We start from the raw sequence: 18,014 nt of genomic DNA, 5'->3' as shown, positions 1-18,014 counted from the left end.
CTATGTATGTCATCATCATCGTTTAACGTCCGCTTTCGATGCTAGCATGGGTTGGACGATTTGACTAATGCCTGGTGAAACCAGATGGCTACACCAGGCTCCAATCTGATTTGGCAGAGTTTCTACAGCTGGATGCCCTTCCTAGCGCCAACCACTCAGAGAGTGTAGTGGGTGCTTTTTATGTGCCACCGGCACGAAGGCCAGTCAGGCGGTACTGGCAACGGCCATGCTCAAATGGTGTATTTTATGTGCCACCTGCACAGGAGCCAGTCCAGGGGCACTGGCAACGATCTCGCTCGAAAATCCTACGAAGGCCAGTCAGGCGGTACTGGCAACAGCCACGCTCGAAATGGTGTACTTTATGTGCCACCCACACAAGAGCCAGTCCAGGGGCACTGGCAACGATCTCGCTCGAAAATCCTTATCACAATCATCATCATCATCATCATCATCATCACTACTAGCACTAGGAATGGTATCCAACTGCAGAAAAAACATGCCAAAGCTCATACTGGGGCTTGATGCAGTTCTGTGGTTCATTGGATCCTGTCAAACCAGTCAACCCATGCCAGCATGAAAAACGCACATTAAATGATGCTGATGATGATGACAGTAACATTGATGTTGTCGATGTCATCACAGTAGTAATATTTCATTCATTTGTTCATTTTATGCCATTTTTTTCTTAACTAGTATGGGTTATAAAAATATGTACAATTGAAGCGTTGTTGGATGCATGCCCCTCCTGTTGATAACTCATAACTTGTTTTTCCAAGTAGGGAACCTTTTCATTTCACTCATCTTCAGCATTTGCTGAGCTGTGGAAAGTGATGGTCGTTGATTGTCACTGTCCAGAAACTCAGCAAAAAATTTTAAAATCAGTGCAGAATGCAAACATTTACTCAGACACAAATGTGCATGTACACACACACACACACATTCTGATATCTGATAACTTCTCAGACAATCTTATTTTATTTTCTTCTTTCAGAATATCATTTTAAGCAGTGGCTGTGAGAATGTGAGTATTTATTTGTTATTTGTTTACCAGTTGTCATAGCAACGACAAGCTATGAAGCCATCATAGCATCTCTGTCTCTTTCTTTTTTCTTGTTTACATATTTTTCTGTTCTGAAGTCACACACACATACATCACTTTATATATATATATATATATATATATATTAGAGAAATTTGAAAAGACAACACGAAACCGGTTATTTCTCAAAATACAATGTTTATATACCAAAAAGATTTTATAACATCTTTCTAACGTTTTTCTAACATTTTTCTGACATAATTTAAATATATACTTTAACCATGTAACACAAGCCTTCTGTAGTTTTTTCACTCTTATTATCTTTTATATATATATATATATATATATATATATATATATGTTTTTGTATATAACGTTGACCACTAAAGTGGACATTTAATGTGCTAGAAATAGACCACGTGTCTACTAAGACCTAAATTGTTCTCAAAACGAAATTCAGCGGAATACCAAAGTATATGCGGGCAAGACAGTGAAAATTACAGAAATAAAACATTATTAAACATGTTTTATTTCTGTAATTTTCACTGTCTTGCCCGCATATACTTTGGTATTCCACTGAATTTTGTTTTGAGAACAATTTAGGTCTTAGTAGACACGTGGTCTATTTCTAGCACATTAAATGTCCACTTTAGTGGTCATCGTTATATATAAACATATACTTTAATCTCCTGAGATCTCAGATATTTTTTCTGATTCTCTCTGATTCTTTAAACGTGCTAGCTTCCTGGTAATAAATCGATATTAATTAATATCTGATTGTTTAGCCTATGTTTTAGTTTGATTATATATATATGCATGTATGCATGTGCACACACCCATACACACAATTGTAATTCTAAATCTCCATACCAGGCTTGTTTTTTTTTCTATGTTTTTGTTGCCTGTGTTGTCAACATTTCACAATATTGAATATCACCATCAGCAACTAAATTATCCTCCTCCTCCTCCTCATCACCAACATGAAACAAATATGTAGCCATCACTTGCCAGTGAGTATGACCTGTTAGCATGTACCATGCTTCACTAATATTTTTAGCTGCTTGTGTAGTCACAAGTAGTCATGTATACCCTCTAGGCTCTTTCAGCCTTTAACTCTGTGAAGCATTGATGTGATAGCTGATGAGAGAGAGAAAGGGCAACATTAACACTAAGCTGGTACTTATTTTCAACTGAGTAGATTCGAGTAACATGAAAGGAAAGGCCTTGCTCAAGGACAAAATATTTCTCCTGGTCTGGGAATTGAACCCACAACCTTATGATTGTGAGGCCAACATTTTTAACCATTTAGCCATGTGCTTCTGATATCATCAACAACACTATAACTGTTACAAATAGCTGACATTTGCCATCGAAAGAGCCTCTATGTGGCTACTCAATATGCTAAAAATATCAACCAAATATCTTTGAAAAATCATACCTTTCTTAGGTCTCAGGTTTGTCACAAACCCCAGGGATCGTAAGGCTAAAGTTTAACCCAGATTCCCCCTTGAATGGGACACCAGTTCATCACTGAAATCATAACCTACCACCTTAAAAAAATAGAAAGGAACAGTGGATGACAAGTCTGTAGATATATTATGTGCAAATACAAGATGAAATGGTCAAGGCTGCAAGGTTTGTGATCATAGGTCTCCTGTATCAAATCCAACCTGTGGTTAAACAACTACTATGACCCAAAGTGCTGTATATCTATTTATAGAAACTTCAGCAGTCTTTCTTTTTGTTGAAATGTCTTGTATATATTTTTGTTTTTACTTTCCTTTTCTTTTACTTTAGACCTTAGACTTACGAGGACCCTATGATGTGAGAGTACTGTATCCTTTATAACAGAGAGATACTCTTAATAACTGCTGAACTCCCAACCCATCACTCTCTCTCTCTCTCAATTTCCAAATGAAGTGTGTAAGTACTGAATACATATAGTAGAGCTTATTCATTTATTCAAAACTGAGGTATCCCTATGTCTCTACTCAGTGTTCTGTGTTTTGAAGTTAAGTATAACGACAGAGGGAAGTCTCAGCTTTAATTAAAAGCTTGCTTCCCAACTATGTTGTCTAGGGTCTAGCCCCACTGCACAGCTGCACACCTTGCTACTGCTGATATATATATATGCATTTGTTTGTATGTACGTGTGTGTGCGTGTGTAGTGGAGGCACAATGGCCCAGTGGTTAGGGCAGCGGACTCGCGGTCATACGATCGCGGTTTCGATTCCCAGACCGGGCGTTGTGAATGTTTATTGAGTGAAAAACACCTAAAGCTCCACGAGGCTCCGGCAGGGGATGGTGGCGAACCCTGCTGTACTCTTTCACCACAACTTTCTCTCACTCTTACTTCCTGTTTCTGTTGTGCCTGTAATTCAAAGGGTCAGCCTTGTCACACTGTGTCATGCTGAATATCCCCCCCGAGAACTACGTTAAGGGTACACATGTCTGTGGAGTGCTCAGCCACTTGCACGTTAATTTCATGAGCAGGCTGTTCCGTTGATCGGATCAACTGGAACCTTCGACGTCGTAAGCGACGGAGTGCCAACAACAACAACAGTGGTGTGTGTGTTTCCTTGTCTTGATACCTCATGCCAAGAAACTTGAGAATTTCATAAGCATGGAAATGTAGACATTAAGACAGTGATACTAATATGTATTCTATTTTGCATTAACATTATCAGACTTTCACTACCCCTCTTTTACTCTCTCCCTCTCTTTGCTATTTTGGCATAGCTACATTTGGTTTGAATACTACCACCCCTCCCCTCCAGCCCATCACACACACACACACACACAGACGCCAAAGCACTGTTTAGTATATCATGCAATGTAACCAGTGTTATTGTCTAGGTGCCCACCATTTTTTCCTTGACTCTCATTCTTGCTACCAGAGGTTTAATGCTTGGTTTATCAGAAGTCAAAGTTCGTGCTGCCCTCACAACTAATTGCCAGTCAGTCCTATCACATGCAGGTGAGTCACACTTTGTCTTTGGTTTTGTTTTGTATTGTTTACTCCAACTGGCACTATTCTTTCATTCTTTTACTTGTTTCAGTCATTTAACTGTGGCCGTGTTGGGGCATCACCTTAAAGAAACTTCTAGTCAAAGAAACCGACTCCAGGATTTATTCTTTGTAAACCTGGTACTTATTCTATTGGTTTCTTTTGCCAAACTGCTAAGTTACAGAGGGACATAAACACACCAACATTGGTTGTCAAACAATGGTGGGGGGACAAACACAGATACAAAAACACACACACATACATATATATATATATATATATATGATGAGCTTCTTTCAGTTTCCGTCTCCCAAATCCACTCACAAGGCTTTGGTCGGCCTGAGGCTATGTGGCCCAAGGTGCCACATAGTGGGACTGAACCTGGTACCATGTTGTTGAGAAGCAAGCTTCTTACCACAACCTGCCCAAGACCATCTCTGGGTGTATGTTACAAATGTCCTATTTTAAAATGATTTAAATTAAAACCTTCCATCAAAATTTCATGTGAATCTAGTTCCTAGTTCCAAACACCAACTTAAAAATGACAAAGTTATTTTACTAAATTCTTTGTTATTTTCAAAATCAATGCATTTCACCAGAAATACAGTAACAAAAGGGTTTTAAGAAGACTACAGAAATATCAGCCAAATTTTCCTCAAATCACACCCTAATATATTTTGTCGAAATATAGAAACAACCAGATGATCACAAGCTAGAAGGCAGTCAAATCTGTGAAGCATCTAAGTCACAGTTTTTATCCCATAGGTTACTGGATTACCACTTTTCTTTTCCTTCACCTCGCTACAATACAAGCAGTGTTGTATGCTTCCAGTCAACTGCAAAAGTATGTCCAGGATTCCTGACAATGTTTTCATATGGTGCCTGTTCTCATCTTAATTGTTACTTTCACTGTGCCTCAGCTGTTGTATGCGTCAGCCTTTTTCAGGTGTCTTGTGACTCACCTTGCCTGGGATTGAACTTGGAAACTGTAGGTGACTACACTGCATTAACCCTTTAGCATTTAAACTGGCCTTATCCATCCAAAATAATCTACCTATTTTATCTTCAAACTGGCCAGTTCCAGCCTCTCAAATTTACCCTGAAATATTATAAAAATAAACGATCACGGCGTTGAAATCTCAAAGCTACAAGCTAATGTATGACTAATTTTATCAATGTGAATAAATAAGCATTGCAATTGACAGAAATCTGAATGTTAAAGGATTAATATTAATATGTAAATTCCTCTTCTCAGAAACATAGGGTTAGGGTTAGAATTGTATTGTTTAAATTTTTTTTTTTTTTTTCTTCTTCTCTTATTTATTGTTTTATCCTACTTCTCAACCCTTACATAGCTGCCAGGAAAGCTGGTCGTTCCATGGTTAGTGTGATGAAGCTGGTTGACATGGAAAAAAAAAATGCTTGGCTTGCAAAGGCCACAGATACAGATCTGCTAGATGAAGGTAACTCTGCTGAAGACAGTCCCTCTTCCGATAACAGCAATGACGACGATGATGATAGTGATGATGAGGGTAACATAAAGCCTGCTCCTAAAGATGTTTGTTCACCCAAACGGAAAAAGAGAAAAATGTGATATTTCACAGGGAGCCCCCCCCCCCTCCATTTTCTATCTGTATATAGACTTCTGTCTTACATTTGGATCCACCTCTTCTCAACATTTTTTGTAGGGCTTTTGTATTGGAATATAAAAATGGTAAAAGTGCCTCCAAGTATTTTGTTATATCCTTTCATGATCCAAATTCAAATCTCTCCCTGAAATCACTTTGTCTTTCATCCTTCCAGAGAGTAGGGGAAGAAAGGAAGGAAGGAATCAGTAGAAAAGGTACCTGGAATGCAATGAAGTTCATTCTATCCAATGTACTCTACAATTTGTACTCTTTTCCCCCAACCCTTCCTTAATTTAGTTTTAGAACACAAAATTCAAAATCTTTATGGTTTCATTCCACTTTCTACGGATTGCAGTGGGAGGCTGCTTAGAACACAAAGATGAAAGAAACTTTAGCTTTGTTCCTATGCACAGCTTGACTCTAAAATCCTCTTGAGGGTTGTCATTGTCCATCATTCCTTCAAGAGATTTAAATAAAACAAGGGCCAGTAATATATTGAAATTGATTGAATCAGCTAAACGTTTTCTTTTCATTTGGGATTTAATCCAATAATTATGATGTCATGCAGTTTGTGCCTTTTTCCCTGTCTTCTCAATTTGTGGCCTTTTAATTACCAATGTGAAAAAATCTTTACTGAAGTCAATGGAGTAGCACAAACAACAGAATGTCATCATGATTTAAATGTGGTGCATCATCCAATAATTACACAGGCCAAGAAGATTTTTTGACACACAATCTGAAAATGATATCCATTTATTACCATGTCAACATTTTAAGATATTGGATCCATAGAATTTCGTGGGTTTTTTTTCCGATAAAACAGCATATAAGGAACCAGGCATAATACACAGAGAAATTGGTTTTTCTTCACAACCAGAATGTTTTCTTAAAATTCTACTGAAAGACTAATAAACAAATTACATCATTGTTATTGCCTAATTCCACAAGAATTTGTATTTGAATGAAACTTTTCGAGTGATGAACCTCAGGAAGTTCATGAGCCAAGTTCCAGCCATTATATGCAAGCCCCATCTGCCTTGATACCCTTTTGTAGATTTTATGTCCTAATGGAAATGCTCACCCTACTTGTAACAAGGCAACTGTAGAGAGTACGCTCATATTCACTCCCAACTTTTGAAAGTTCTCCAGCATGTTGACAATTATTACAAATGAATTCCATGCTTCTATGCAATTCATTGAATTTACAAAGTTACTATCTTTTATCAGTTTTCTGATTTGAGGCCCGTAAAATACTCCAGCTTTTATCTGTTCACTACTCAAACCAGGAAATGTGTTGCTGATTGAGTGACAGCATGGTTCATTTTTATCCAGAGCTTTAACAAGCTGCTTCATAATGCCAAGTTTGATATGGAGTGGAGACAGGATGATTTTTTTCCCCAGTTGCACTAGAGGCTGTTCAACCACATTAAAAGACCCTGGAATTATGGTTCATTGTGACCATTCTTTGATCACCCAACGTTTTTTTTTTTTTCTGGCTCTGCTGTCCCATATACACAACATCCATGGATTTTTGGTGTATCCAGTTTTATTGCTCAAGGAGAAAAATCGAAGTTCATGCATATCACTCACTAATGATTGCAGGGTTTGGCTATCTTGAAATCTAGACATGATGTTAAAAAATGGATTCCATTTTTGGATTTAGCATATCAAAAAACCTTCAAATCAAGTAAAAATGTCCCGACAACAAAATACCTGGTGGGTTACATTTTAGGATCCTGAGTTGTGTATTGTAAGACAACTAAATTTCCTTTGAACAGAGCCTGCAAATATGGTTTCAATTCCCAAGGTTTAGTCAATATATTTTGCTTATGCTCCCGATAGTTTTGGTAAACCATGAATTCTATAACCTCACCAAAAAGAATCCCATGTGATAAATCTATGAACAATGTTTTGTTATGACTTTTTTTGTTCCATTTCATCCATTCATGATCAATAAAAATTATCAGAATATGTTCTGTTGTTGATATTCAATTAATTGCATTCTCCCTTCAAGTCTTATCCTTAATTTAAGAAATGTTTGTAGCATTAGTTTGAAACAGGCAGAGTTGATCAAATGTTGAGTGGAATTTGGTAGATATAAAATGCTTATAAGCCCCTGTGGACATATATACACACACACAATTTACTAACTTAAGTGATGTCCCACAAGGCTTTCACTATAGTAAAAGAGTTCACTGAAAACCCTCATGCATTAAAGGGTATCTTAAAACAAATAGATATTGCCAAGAATGTAACAGTCATGAATTTGAAGACATGAGCATCTATTTACTGAAACACTCATTCTCTCTGCAAAATGGAAAGTAAAATTAGAGATAGACTTCTCAATGAAATGGTCTATTATTTGTACCAACTTCATTAACCCAAGAAGAAAAAAATCTTGTAAATATTTTTCTCCAGAATGGTATTAGTCTTTGTGTAAATCTTTGGAAAGCATTATCTGTATTGAATACGACAAGACAAATTGTAAAAAAGACTATAGTTCAGCAATGGTGAAGAGCTCAAGTAGATTTTGCTGGTCCATTCATGGAGACATCTTGTCATTGTTGTTGACACATACATATAATGTATTAAATTTATTGGGTACCTAAGCTATGAGTGAGATGTTGAAAGGAATAATGATTATAGTTGGTGTTTCACCAGTGACAAGTTCAAGCTGTTTAAGAACATCAATGGAATTTAGGAAATAGTCATGGCTCTGTATCAACCATTTTTGAACAGCCAAGCTGAACACAGGGAAAGGGACAACAAAGATAAAAGCAGATGGAAAATGGATTTTTGAAACTAAGGCCAACAATCTTGTTCAGAATTACTCTGAATCTAACAATCAAGAGTTTCTCCTACCAAAGTAAAACAACATACGTGTTACCAATAGCAGTTCACCCACTGAAACTAAGTAAATGCCACATTGAGCTCAATACAATACAGGAGGGATGAAAATATTACAAGTTAATTTCAAATGAATGAATGTACTTATGAGTAGAATTTTGGAGCTGGTGTGAATGCTGGTTGGTCAGTTCTTTATGTGCCCTGGGGCACATAAGGCTACAACGTGATCATTCTAACCAGCTGTTATGTTATCAAATCTAGCTTCTCCACCCTTCTTTGTCAATGGTCCTTCACCATGTGGTTTTAGGGCACCCTGCTAATCTCTTACTCTCAGGCTGTCATTTTAGCACCACTATACAATCACTTCTTCAATCTTGTCTGAGAACATGTCCAATCCAGTTCCAGCATCTGATTTCATCATTTATTCTATTCATGCCCTTTGTCATCTCAATTGTGTCATTTTGGACCCTTTGCAGCCAATTGATGTTAAGTATTCTCCTTAGGCATGTGAATACCAGACAAGTGAAAAAAAAGGGATTAACACCAAATTGCCAAAGGGAGTCACTTGAAGAAATAACACTACACCCTGTAATGAGTAAGGTCGTAGTTGAGAGAACACAGAAAGGAATAGATCAGGCTGGATTTCAGAAGCTGCACAGCCAAGCAGATATCATTCTTAGTGAATGCTGGTGTGGAACGACCATGACAATAACAGCTGGGACCTGTAAAGTGATGTAAGAGTGGATAGAAATATGATAGGGTGAGGTGTTGATGAACTTCTGAAGTCAGCTAGTGTACTGGTGTAAATTGAGTGCCTAAATTTACTGAAATTGCTGGAGGTGATAATTATGTACAACACTGGAATTGCTGGAGGTGACAGTGCTGTGTAACACTCGTTTCTTTGGAATGAGATGTTCAGGTGTTGCTGTTTGAACGCTGACGTTTTGGAACCAAATACATACAAATAAATTGACATTACATTTTGTTATCTGAACCTGACTGACAAACACCTTTCCTCTTCATTCATTCATGCATAAACAGAGTGCCAAATCAGCAATATCAAAATGGCTCATACCCCAGTTCCTCCCAGTACATCTGTATCACCTGTTGTTTCAAATATGAACTACTTGTATGTGTAGGGGAGCTACTAAATAACGATTAAGAGATATGTTGACAAGCAAGGATGCTAAGGAACTTCAAAAAGCTAAATTTTGATAATCATCAAATATAAAATAGTACATGAAGAGTTTGGTTACAATTTGTTTCAATTACTGTCATGTCAAATTGAGTGAAATGTAATAAAGAGATGCATAAAGCATTCACTTTTAGAATCACTCTCATAAAATAAATTAAATTTTTCCAAAGTTTCAGTTTTATTGAATTGTTTATACATTTAAACACATTTAAAATCAAAGGGTAACAGAAAATACAAGAGCCCCAAATATACGTATGTGTGCGCCTGTGATACATGTTTACGTGTTTGTGTGCGCATGTATATATATGTTATAACCAGAAAAGTCTTGTCATTTGGTAATTAGCACAATCGAACGATATATTTAAATATATTTAAAAAAAAAAAAAATGAATTTATTTATTTATTATTATATTTATTGTATTTGGGAAACCTGGCAATCTGAGAGAAGCAGGGTTAATATTCAGCTGATAGGAGGAGGTAGAGAAGGTATACAGCAGGTTGTTGACAGGCCAAAGTGACCGTCAAATAGACTGGGCATTGTCCTTGATGTTTTACCTCCTTATACAGGAAGTTGGGGAGAAAAATTCTGAAATTAAAACTTGTAAATTAGAAGTTAAAAAGAAAAAAAAAAAAAATTGTAGCAGTAGTTGTAATAATTATAAGATTCAGTTTTGGTTTTATGTGCATCCGACTCTTGTCCACAGGCTACCTTCTGTTAAAGGGCTGTAGTAGTAATAATAATAATATGGCAGCGGTGTTGGGGATGATAAATCCCTATTTGTTATATCATTAATGAGCTAATATCAGTGCTGGCAGCAAACACTAGTATCGAACTGTAGTCCAGCCATCATCGTCCTCTCCGCGGGCTAAAAATAAAAAGAAACAAATCAATAAAAAACTTTGAATTGTACTCGTAATATACTGTTGTTGGTAATTAATTAATTACTTTCTTACCACCCGCTATAAATGTTAGTCTTACATAATTGAAAAAAAAGTCTCTAAATAAACTGTTAGGAAGGGAATCCAGCCATAGAAACCATGCCACAACAGACAAATTGGAGTCTGGCCAGTTCTGTGCCAGCATGGAAAGTAGATGTTAATCAATGATGATGATGATGAAATCAAGGTTATAACAGTCAAAACAAACTGCAGTATCCTCAGACAAATACTACAATGGTACCTCAAGCCAGGTTAGTTAGTCCCTCTTACATCTTGCTAGCTTGGGAGCTCTCAGTGACTCCAGCCTGTCTTTCATACTCACTACTGTTCTCTCATTCAACCCTGGTGTCACCTATAACAGATACTTAGTGCTTATGTACATATTCTTGTTTAATGTCAACCCTTTTACTACTAAATTTTTGTTGAAATACACAGCCTTTGATTCACATAATTTTGAAAATAATTAAGAATTTTGTAAAACAACTGTCATTAAGTTGTTTGGAACATAAATTAGCATGAAATGTTGAAGGAAGTTTTTAATTTACATCACTTCAAAACAGTAAACTTGTATCTTAGAGCCAAATACAGTCTCAGACAGTTTGGCATCAAAAGGGTTAAGTATTGTATGTAACACTCTAGTGTAGCACTCATCTAAAGACTTCTGCAAAATAAACTTTTATATACCAGCATTCACAATTGTATACAGGCAAACATTTGCACAACGGAAGTGAATTTGGTTGCTCAGAATATTCCATTAAAGCATCTTCCTCATTTTCAAGCCTTGCTCTGATTTGACCCATGAGGTCAGAGCAGCATCTGTTGTCATTAGATAACTTGAATGTTAGTTACCTAAATTATCTAATTTACACCACAGCTATGACATCCTGTGCCAACTGCCAAGTTTCTATAAGTATTAATTCAACCTACTAAAAATAGCCAAATACCTTTCAAAATTACACCGCATCAAGTTTTTTTAAAAAAAGGGAAAGACAGTAGAATAAAAGACACAATTCTTATTAACTAAATTTGATCATAAGCAAGCTGGATCAAAGATAACCAGGAAATAAATAACTATTTGACTGGTGAATATTGTAAAAGTTAGGGAACTTGGACATTGATAATGAAGTAGCATATAACATACAATACGAAATTAGCCAACCACATACTGATCTGATGAAATGTATATTAGATTTACATAAACATTTTCTCACACTGTTCTCACCATCAACAACTAGAGAGAAATGATAACCGTGATGTAATGAAACTGATTCTAACACACTATCAAGCAATCAAAATAAGTTGTAAAGTATATACAATTTACATACTTCCTCCACCACCACCACTGCTGCTACCACCACCGCCACTGGGACCACCACCTGATCGCCAATTCCGTGGTGAAGATCCATCTTGACGAGAACTGTTAAAGCCAGGGGGACCACGATCAGTTCCTGTAAAAAATAAAAGATCTGGGATATCAGTATCACATAACAGACTTTGACTATGAAGTGGAATATCAGACACTGAAAATAAAAGCTTTAAATTAAATATGTCTACTCACCTCGCCTGCTCCAATCTGAATCACGGCCTGGAGGCCCTCTTTCCTCTCGACGGTCACCACCTCGCCAGCTACCCAAGGACTTTCCAGATTTTTCCCGGAAATCATCTGTGTTTCTTGGCATAGGCCGGTCACTGGCCCAGTTATCATCTCTGTCACGAGGCCCATCCCTATCACGGAGCATATCTCTATCGCGAGGTCCGTCTCTGTCACGAGGTCCATCTCTGTCTCTCAAGCCACCTCTTTCACCTATTCCTCTGTCTTTCCAGTCATCATCTCGTGAAGAGGGTGGTTTTCTGTCACGCATCCACATTGGATCTCTTGGTGGACCTCGTTCATCTCGTGTACTGCGCCAGCGGTCGTCCATAGAAGAGCCTTTATCCCGCCAGCTACTGCCCTCTTCTCGAGCCCCACCCCTGTCTCTCCAGCTACTGCTACTGGTATCATCCCTATCACGACCTCTCCACACGTCATCTCTGCCAGAACCTCTTGATTTTCTCCACTCATCATCATCACCACCACGACGCTCTTCCCTTCGTCCCCATCTGTCATCACGGAATCTAAAATGTATAAAAACAAACCAATATTAAACCAAACTATAAACTGGCGAAAAATTCTTTTTAAAAACAGTAAACTCCAAGATGAAAACTTACCTGTCTCTGTCCCCTCTATCCACATCACTTAAACCCTTGTCTCGCCAGCTGTCTCTGGATGTCATTGATTCTTGTGCTTGGGGATATTTGGCCGGAGTTATCCTTCCAGAGCTTTCTCTTAGTGGAGTATCTTTAAGTGGCATATCAGCAGGGCTGCGCCAGTTATCATCGTCCTTATCCGGTTCATCAGGAGGGTCTTCATATCTCACATCCCGTGCAGGAATGCGATCACTCTTGCCATGTTTCCATTGTATATCTTCAGCTTCTTTGCTGAGAGGGAGGAAAATGAATATATAAATAAATCAACAAATTACACAACAACTGTAGGTTAATTAACAGAGACAACCAGAGCAGATAATCAACAAAGCAAAGTGATTGGCAAACTGGAAGGTACCTGCATTTTATTTAACCCTTTAGCATTCAAATTACTCTGTCAAATGCAATGCTTATTTCTTCACACTGCTTTGAATTAATTATGAATTGTCTTATAGCATCAAAATTTTGATGATGTGATTGTTTGTTTTTTAGAATGACATTGTAGAGTGTGAGAGGTTGGATCTTGCAAGTTTGAACATAGAGCTGGCAAAATATTTTGGCCAGATATGGTCAGTGTAAATAATAATGAGTTAAGTCACCAGGGTTACAGTGACTGCCCTTGATTTATTTCGAACACTAGTGGAACTAGGAATAGGTGAAATAGTGTAAGAGTGAAAAGAGGTTTCTGAGAAACACCAATATACTTGAATTTAAAAACTTAATAAAATACAAACAACACCACCAGCCATCAAAAGTTGCCTAGTGACAAATGGATACTCACCTAGAATCAGGCTTGCGCCAGCTGTCTTCCCTCTGCAGAGTGCGTTCACGCCAACCACCTTCTCTGGATATCGGTTTCCATGGTATCTTCTCTTTAGCTATATCAGAAACCTTCTCCACCTTAGGACTGGCATCTCTCCAGGAGTGTGATGCGGTTTCTGCTTCACGCTTCTCTCTACTGTAAAACACAGTTTGATCATTAAGAAAGAGATATACTAAAATAAATATATATATATATATATATATAATTGAATAGAGAAGGGAATATAACTGTGTGTATCAAATAACTATCATTACTACAATGTAATTCTTTCAATATATACTAGCTGCTTAAAACTGAAAGTTAAAAAAACTCTCTGAAATCTTTATTACATGTACTAACCAATCATGGGGGGCTCTGCAAAGGCATTTTGGTACAGATCTTCTTCAAGTATGAACCTTGTTAGGTTACATTTCAAAACCACCTAAATAAAATTCACAGCATGTTAACTACAGCTTCTTCACCACTTCTTTTATATTTTGCTACTAGTTCTGTAAATTAATTGAATACATTGAAAGTCTGTTCTTGAAGGAAACAGTCACTTTAGCATTCAGATATGGGTGAGAGAGAACACTAGGAAATCAGATGCACAAGATCAATTTGCACCAAGAAACTGTAGCAGTAGTAGAAGAGGCAGCACATCTGTTGACCAGAGGTTGGAGTTTGCTGGTGGACAAGCTTCTTGTGGATGCAGACTAAGATACTTGTTACACATATAACAGTAGTACTGTACCACATGTGGAAGCAGTGTTTCATAGTGGGCTTCACTTCAGTCTTGTAGCCAGCTAGCAGTTGTTGGGAGCTCAAGTATTTTCTAGAGGAGGGTCAGTCTTTGCTGTGTTGAAGTCATGAGATCACTAGAACAATAGTAGTGAAGCCTAACATTTGTAGTGTTCTGTACGTTTAATGGAGGTGGAATACATGACCGCACATGAATTGTGGGACGGTCTTTGAGATATTAAGGAAGACACCATTGACATAACACCCACTAAAGAATCTTACCAAGATCGGCATTCATGCAGTCAGTGCAAGTTTAGGTGTGAAAGGTTTAGTTAGTTGCGTATTCTCAGAATCGGTTACACAGTGCCAAGACTTTCTTAAACACTTAGTAATATTATCTCCAAAGTATATTGGTTAATAAGGAATAACAGTCTTGTTATTGTCCCATTTTATTTCTGTATGAGGTGGAATGAAGAAGATGACCAGGTTCATAGGTCACATCTGAAAAGTCCTCACATTTTAATGTTGGAAACGAAGCTGGAATCACCAGAAGACATCTAAAACACCAACAATGACCCAGCAGTTTCCAGAAATCACTTCACAATTTATAAAGATAACTCAATCTAGAATATGAGAATGCATTATTAACCCAAATAGACAATTCATAAAAAATGAAAATTTCTAAGATGACATATGGCCAGAGATTTAAGAAAGGAAATGAAAACAATTTACAAGTTCTTAGGTTCATAAAGAACAAATAGTTGATTGAACCAACCCAGTATCTGGCTGGTACTTATTTCAGGAAAAGGGTGTAAGGGAAAAACCTTAAAATTTGAACCATACCAAATACAAGCGAAGATTTAGAAATAACATATTTCTAAATCTCTCAGAAAGATTTATGCAGTAGTGATACGTTGAAGTAGTTGTATGCTGTCAACTTCATGTGACAGTCCCATGAAGAGAATAATACTACTGTTATTTAGACCTAGGAAGCTGCACTGCTTCCTGTCGGCCATGACACATTCCCTGTGTCTTTATGTTTACAGGGGGGGGGGGGGACATAAACTACTGCATAAATCTCTGAGAGATTTAGAAATGTATTATTTCTAAATTTGAAATCAGTGTATGCATTTCACTAGAATTATTATATGATTACAAGAGATTGACAGGCATCTTCGACTAGCAGGTCATGCTACTCCAGACTGATGACGAGCAAAGACTCAGAAGCATGTCTCTGGATGCAGACTTAGCTGGGTGGAGGTGCTTGTCTTCCCCTTGTAAACATAAGGACACAGGAAATGTGTCAAGGCTGACAGGAAACGGTGCAGCTTCCTAGGTCTAAACAACAGTAGTATTATTTCCTTCATGGGACTGTCACATTAAATTGACAGTATACAACTACTTCACAAGCGTAGATATTTGGAAGAGTCCATTAAGAAAAGGGTGATAAGATAGGGACCATCACCACCACCACCTGCTTTTATCCCTATTTATAAAATAAAGTCTACTTACAGCTGCTCTTCTCTTCTTCGCGCTTCTTTCTCTTCAATCTCTTTCTCACGAGCCTTCTGTTTAGCAAACTGCTCTTGCAGCTTCGCTGTTCTTTCTCGTGCCTCTTGTTCACGTCTCTCACGTTCAACTCGTTCAGCTTCTTCTCTTTCTTCTATTTCTGAAACAAAACACTTCTCCATATCAATAACTCATCTTGTACCTCGAGAGAATGCTTTGGCACCCCAACCACAACAATCTGTATCTTCTTTCCTGCAACCCCCACTTACATGTATCTCTTCTATAACAAGACACCCACGCTTGTCCCACTACCAATACTTTAGTCTCTCAGCACATGAAATAAAGCTACTTCCTTTCCAAATACTTCCCCAACACTCTTTTTCAGTCTTGCAAGTTACTTGGCAACCTCGTTAGTGCCAGAAGCACACCAAAAAAAAAAAAAAAAAAAAAAAAAAAAAAGCACCTAATACACACTATGAAGTGATTGGTATTATATTAGGAAGGGTATGTAGCTGTAGCTTTAGAACCATGACAAAGCTGACCCTGGAGCCCAATGTAGCCATGTGGCTTGCCAGACCAACAAACCATCCAGCCCATGACAGCACAGAAAACCAATATTGAATGATAATTCCATTACCACCAGATCTACAACAGGCAATGAGATCAACCCTTTAGCACTTAAACTGACTATATTTGAATTACATAGCCACATGACAATGCATGATTAATTCAAAACGATGTGAATAAGTATTACATTCAACAGAGTAATCTGAATACTAACTAAAGGATCAATCTGCAAGAAAAATAAGTCAAAATCTACCCCAAACATGAGCAACCATCTTAAAAATTCCATACTGGACAATGTAGTCCCAATTGCACACACACACACAAAGGGAGTAATATGATAACTCGCCGGTGTCACGTAAAAGCACCTACTACACTCTCAGAGTGGTTGGCATTAGGAAGGGCATCCAGCTGTAGAAACTCTGCCAAATCAGATTGGAGCCTGGTGTGGCCATCTGGTTCACCAGTCCTCAGTCAAATCGTCCAACCCATGCTAGCATGGAAAGCGGACGTTAAACGATGATGATGATGATGCTCCATCCACAGCAAGACCTCATCCTAATACTATTGAAACACAAGATGACCCATCTGAGCTCATCGTGTCACAGAAAAACTCAAATAAATTTTAAGTTCTGATTTTTAAAAAAAAAACCCTACAAAGTGCCATATGCACACACATTTCCTAATCAACTCCTCTCATATAGCCACAACCAAGCTCTTTAATAGTCAACTGACAGCCATATATCAAATATACACACCACACACACTGTTGTAATTGCCAAGCTGAGCTAGTGAGGTAACATGTACTTGTTTATGTTAATATTCCTTCAAAACAGAAAGGGAGGGAGAGATTCATGCTTGGAATGTATTTGATTATAATTGACATAGAATTAAACAATTGTTTTGTTTTAGGTTCAGACCTAGAATCAAAGGCATTCATTCAATGCTGTAACTATCCCGTCCTAACATCATTCAATTTATCCTCCTTTTCTGAAAAAATAGGGTATGACTGAGAAAGATTTGGCTGGTAGTTCTACCAGATCAAGTGAGAGTGTTAAGATCACCTTGTAAGTACAATGAGAAAGAAGAACAACTAAGTTGATATGGAAGTCAATACATAAAAATGTCAAAACAACCACCAGAGAAAGACATAAAAATTTTTTTACCTTTTCTCTCCGTCTCTTCCTTCAACCGTATTTCTGCCTCCTCCTTCTCGCGATAGAACTTCTCTCGGCGTTCTTTTTTACGTTTTTCCTTGCGTTTCTTGAGCCGATTCTTGGCTTCATCTTGCATGTGTACTTCAAATTTCTTCAATCTGTCCTGTTGTGGTGAAACAGACAAAAACGCGAGAATTTTACTCTCAGTATCAATACTATATTAAATTAATTTACCAGCATATCCAACGATTTAAATATATTACATAAGCAAAAACCCATGAGCTACCAAGTTCTTTATATATCATCAATCACTATACTGGAGGTAGGTTTACTTCTGTTGCTCCT

At 37.5% G+C, this 18,014-nt stretch overlaps 2 protein-coding genes across 2 annotated transcripts in view; one reads left to right on the top strand and one right to left on the bottom strand.

Moving 5' to 3' along the window:
• The window catches only part of LOC106884283 (ribonuclease P protein subunit p30), a 33,055-nt gene extending 25,410 nt beyond the window's left edge, over nucleotides 1-7,645 (top strand). The window contains exons 8-11 of the mRNA XM_014935583.3: nucleotides 992-1,021; nucleotides 2,837-2,874; nucleotides 3,937-4,016; nucleotides 5,402-7,645. Of these exons, the coding sequence (XP_014791069.1) occupies nucleotides 992-1,021; nucleotides 2,837-2,874; nucleotides 3,937-4,016; nucleotides 5,402-5,640 (387 nt within the window). The 3' untranslated portion in view covers nucleotides 5,641-7,645. The remainder of the gene's footprint in view (nucleotides 1-991; nucleotides 1,022-2,836; nucleotides 2,875-3,936; nucleotides 4,017-5,401) is intronic.
• Nucleotides 7,646-9,870: 2,225 nt separating this feature from the next.
• LOC106884281 (eukaryotic translation initiation factor 3 subunit A) overlaps nucleotides 9,871-18,014 on the bottom strand; it is a 27,616-nt gene continuing 19,472 nt past the window's right edge. Inside the window, exons 16-22 of the mRNA XM_014935577.3 lie at nucleotides 17,679-17,832; nucleotides 15,952-16,108; nucleotides 13,681-13,857; nucleotides 12,864-13,133; nucleotides 12,214-12,770; nucleotides 11,981-12,103; nucleotides 9,871-10,582 (exon numbers count right to left, since the gene is read on the bottom strand). Coding sequence (XP_014791063.1) covers nucleotides 10,539-10,582; nucleotides 11,981-12,103; nucleotides 12,214-12,770; nucleotides 12,864-13,133; nucleotides 13,681-13,857; nucleotides 15,952-16,108; nucleotides 17,679-17,832 — 1,482 coding nt within the window. The 3' untranslated portion in view covers nucleotides 9,871-10,538. The remainder of the gene's footprint in view (nucleotides 10,583-11,980; nucleotides 12,104-12,213; nucleotides 12,771-12,863; nucleotides 13,134-13,680; nucleotides 13,858-15,951; nucleotides 16,109-17,678; nucleotides 17,833-18,014) is intronic.

The sequence above is a fragment of the Octopus bimaculoides genome, chromosome 14 (assembly GCF_046866305.1).
Source record: "Octopus bimaculoides isolate indiv1 chromosome 14, ASM4686630v1, whole genome shotgun sequence".
Taxonomy (NCBI): domain Eukaryota; kingdom Metazoa; phylum Mollusca; class Cephalopoda; order Octopoda; family Octopodidae; genus Octopus; species Octopus bimaculoides.
The sequence above is the reverse complement of the archived record's forward strand: the minus strand, read 5'-3'. Positions and strand labels throughout refer to the sequence as shown.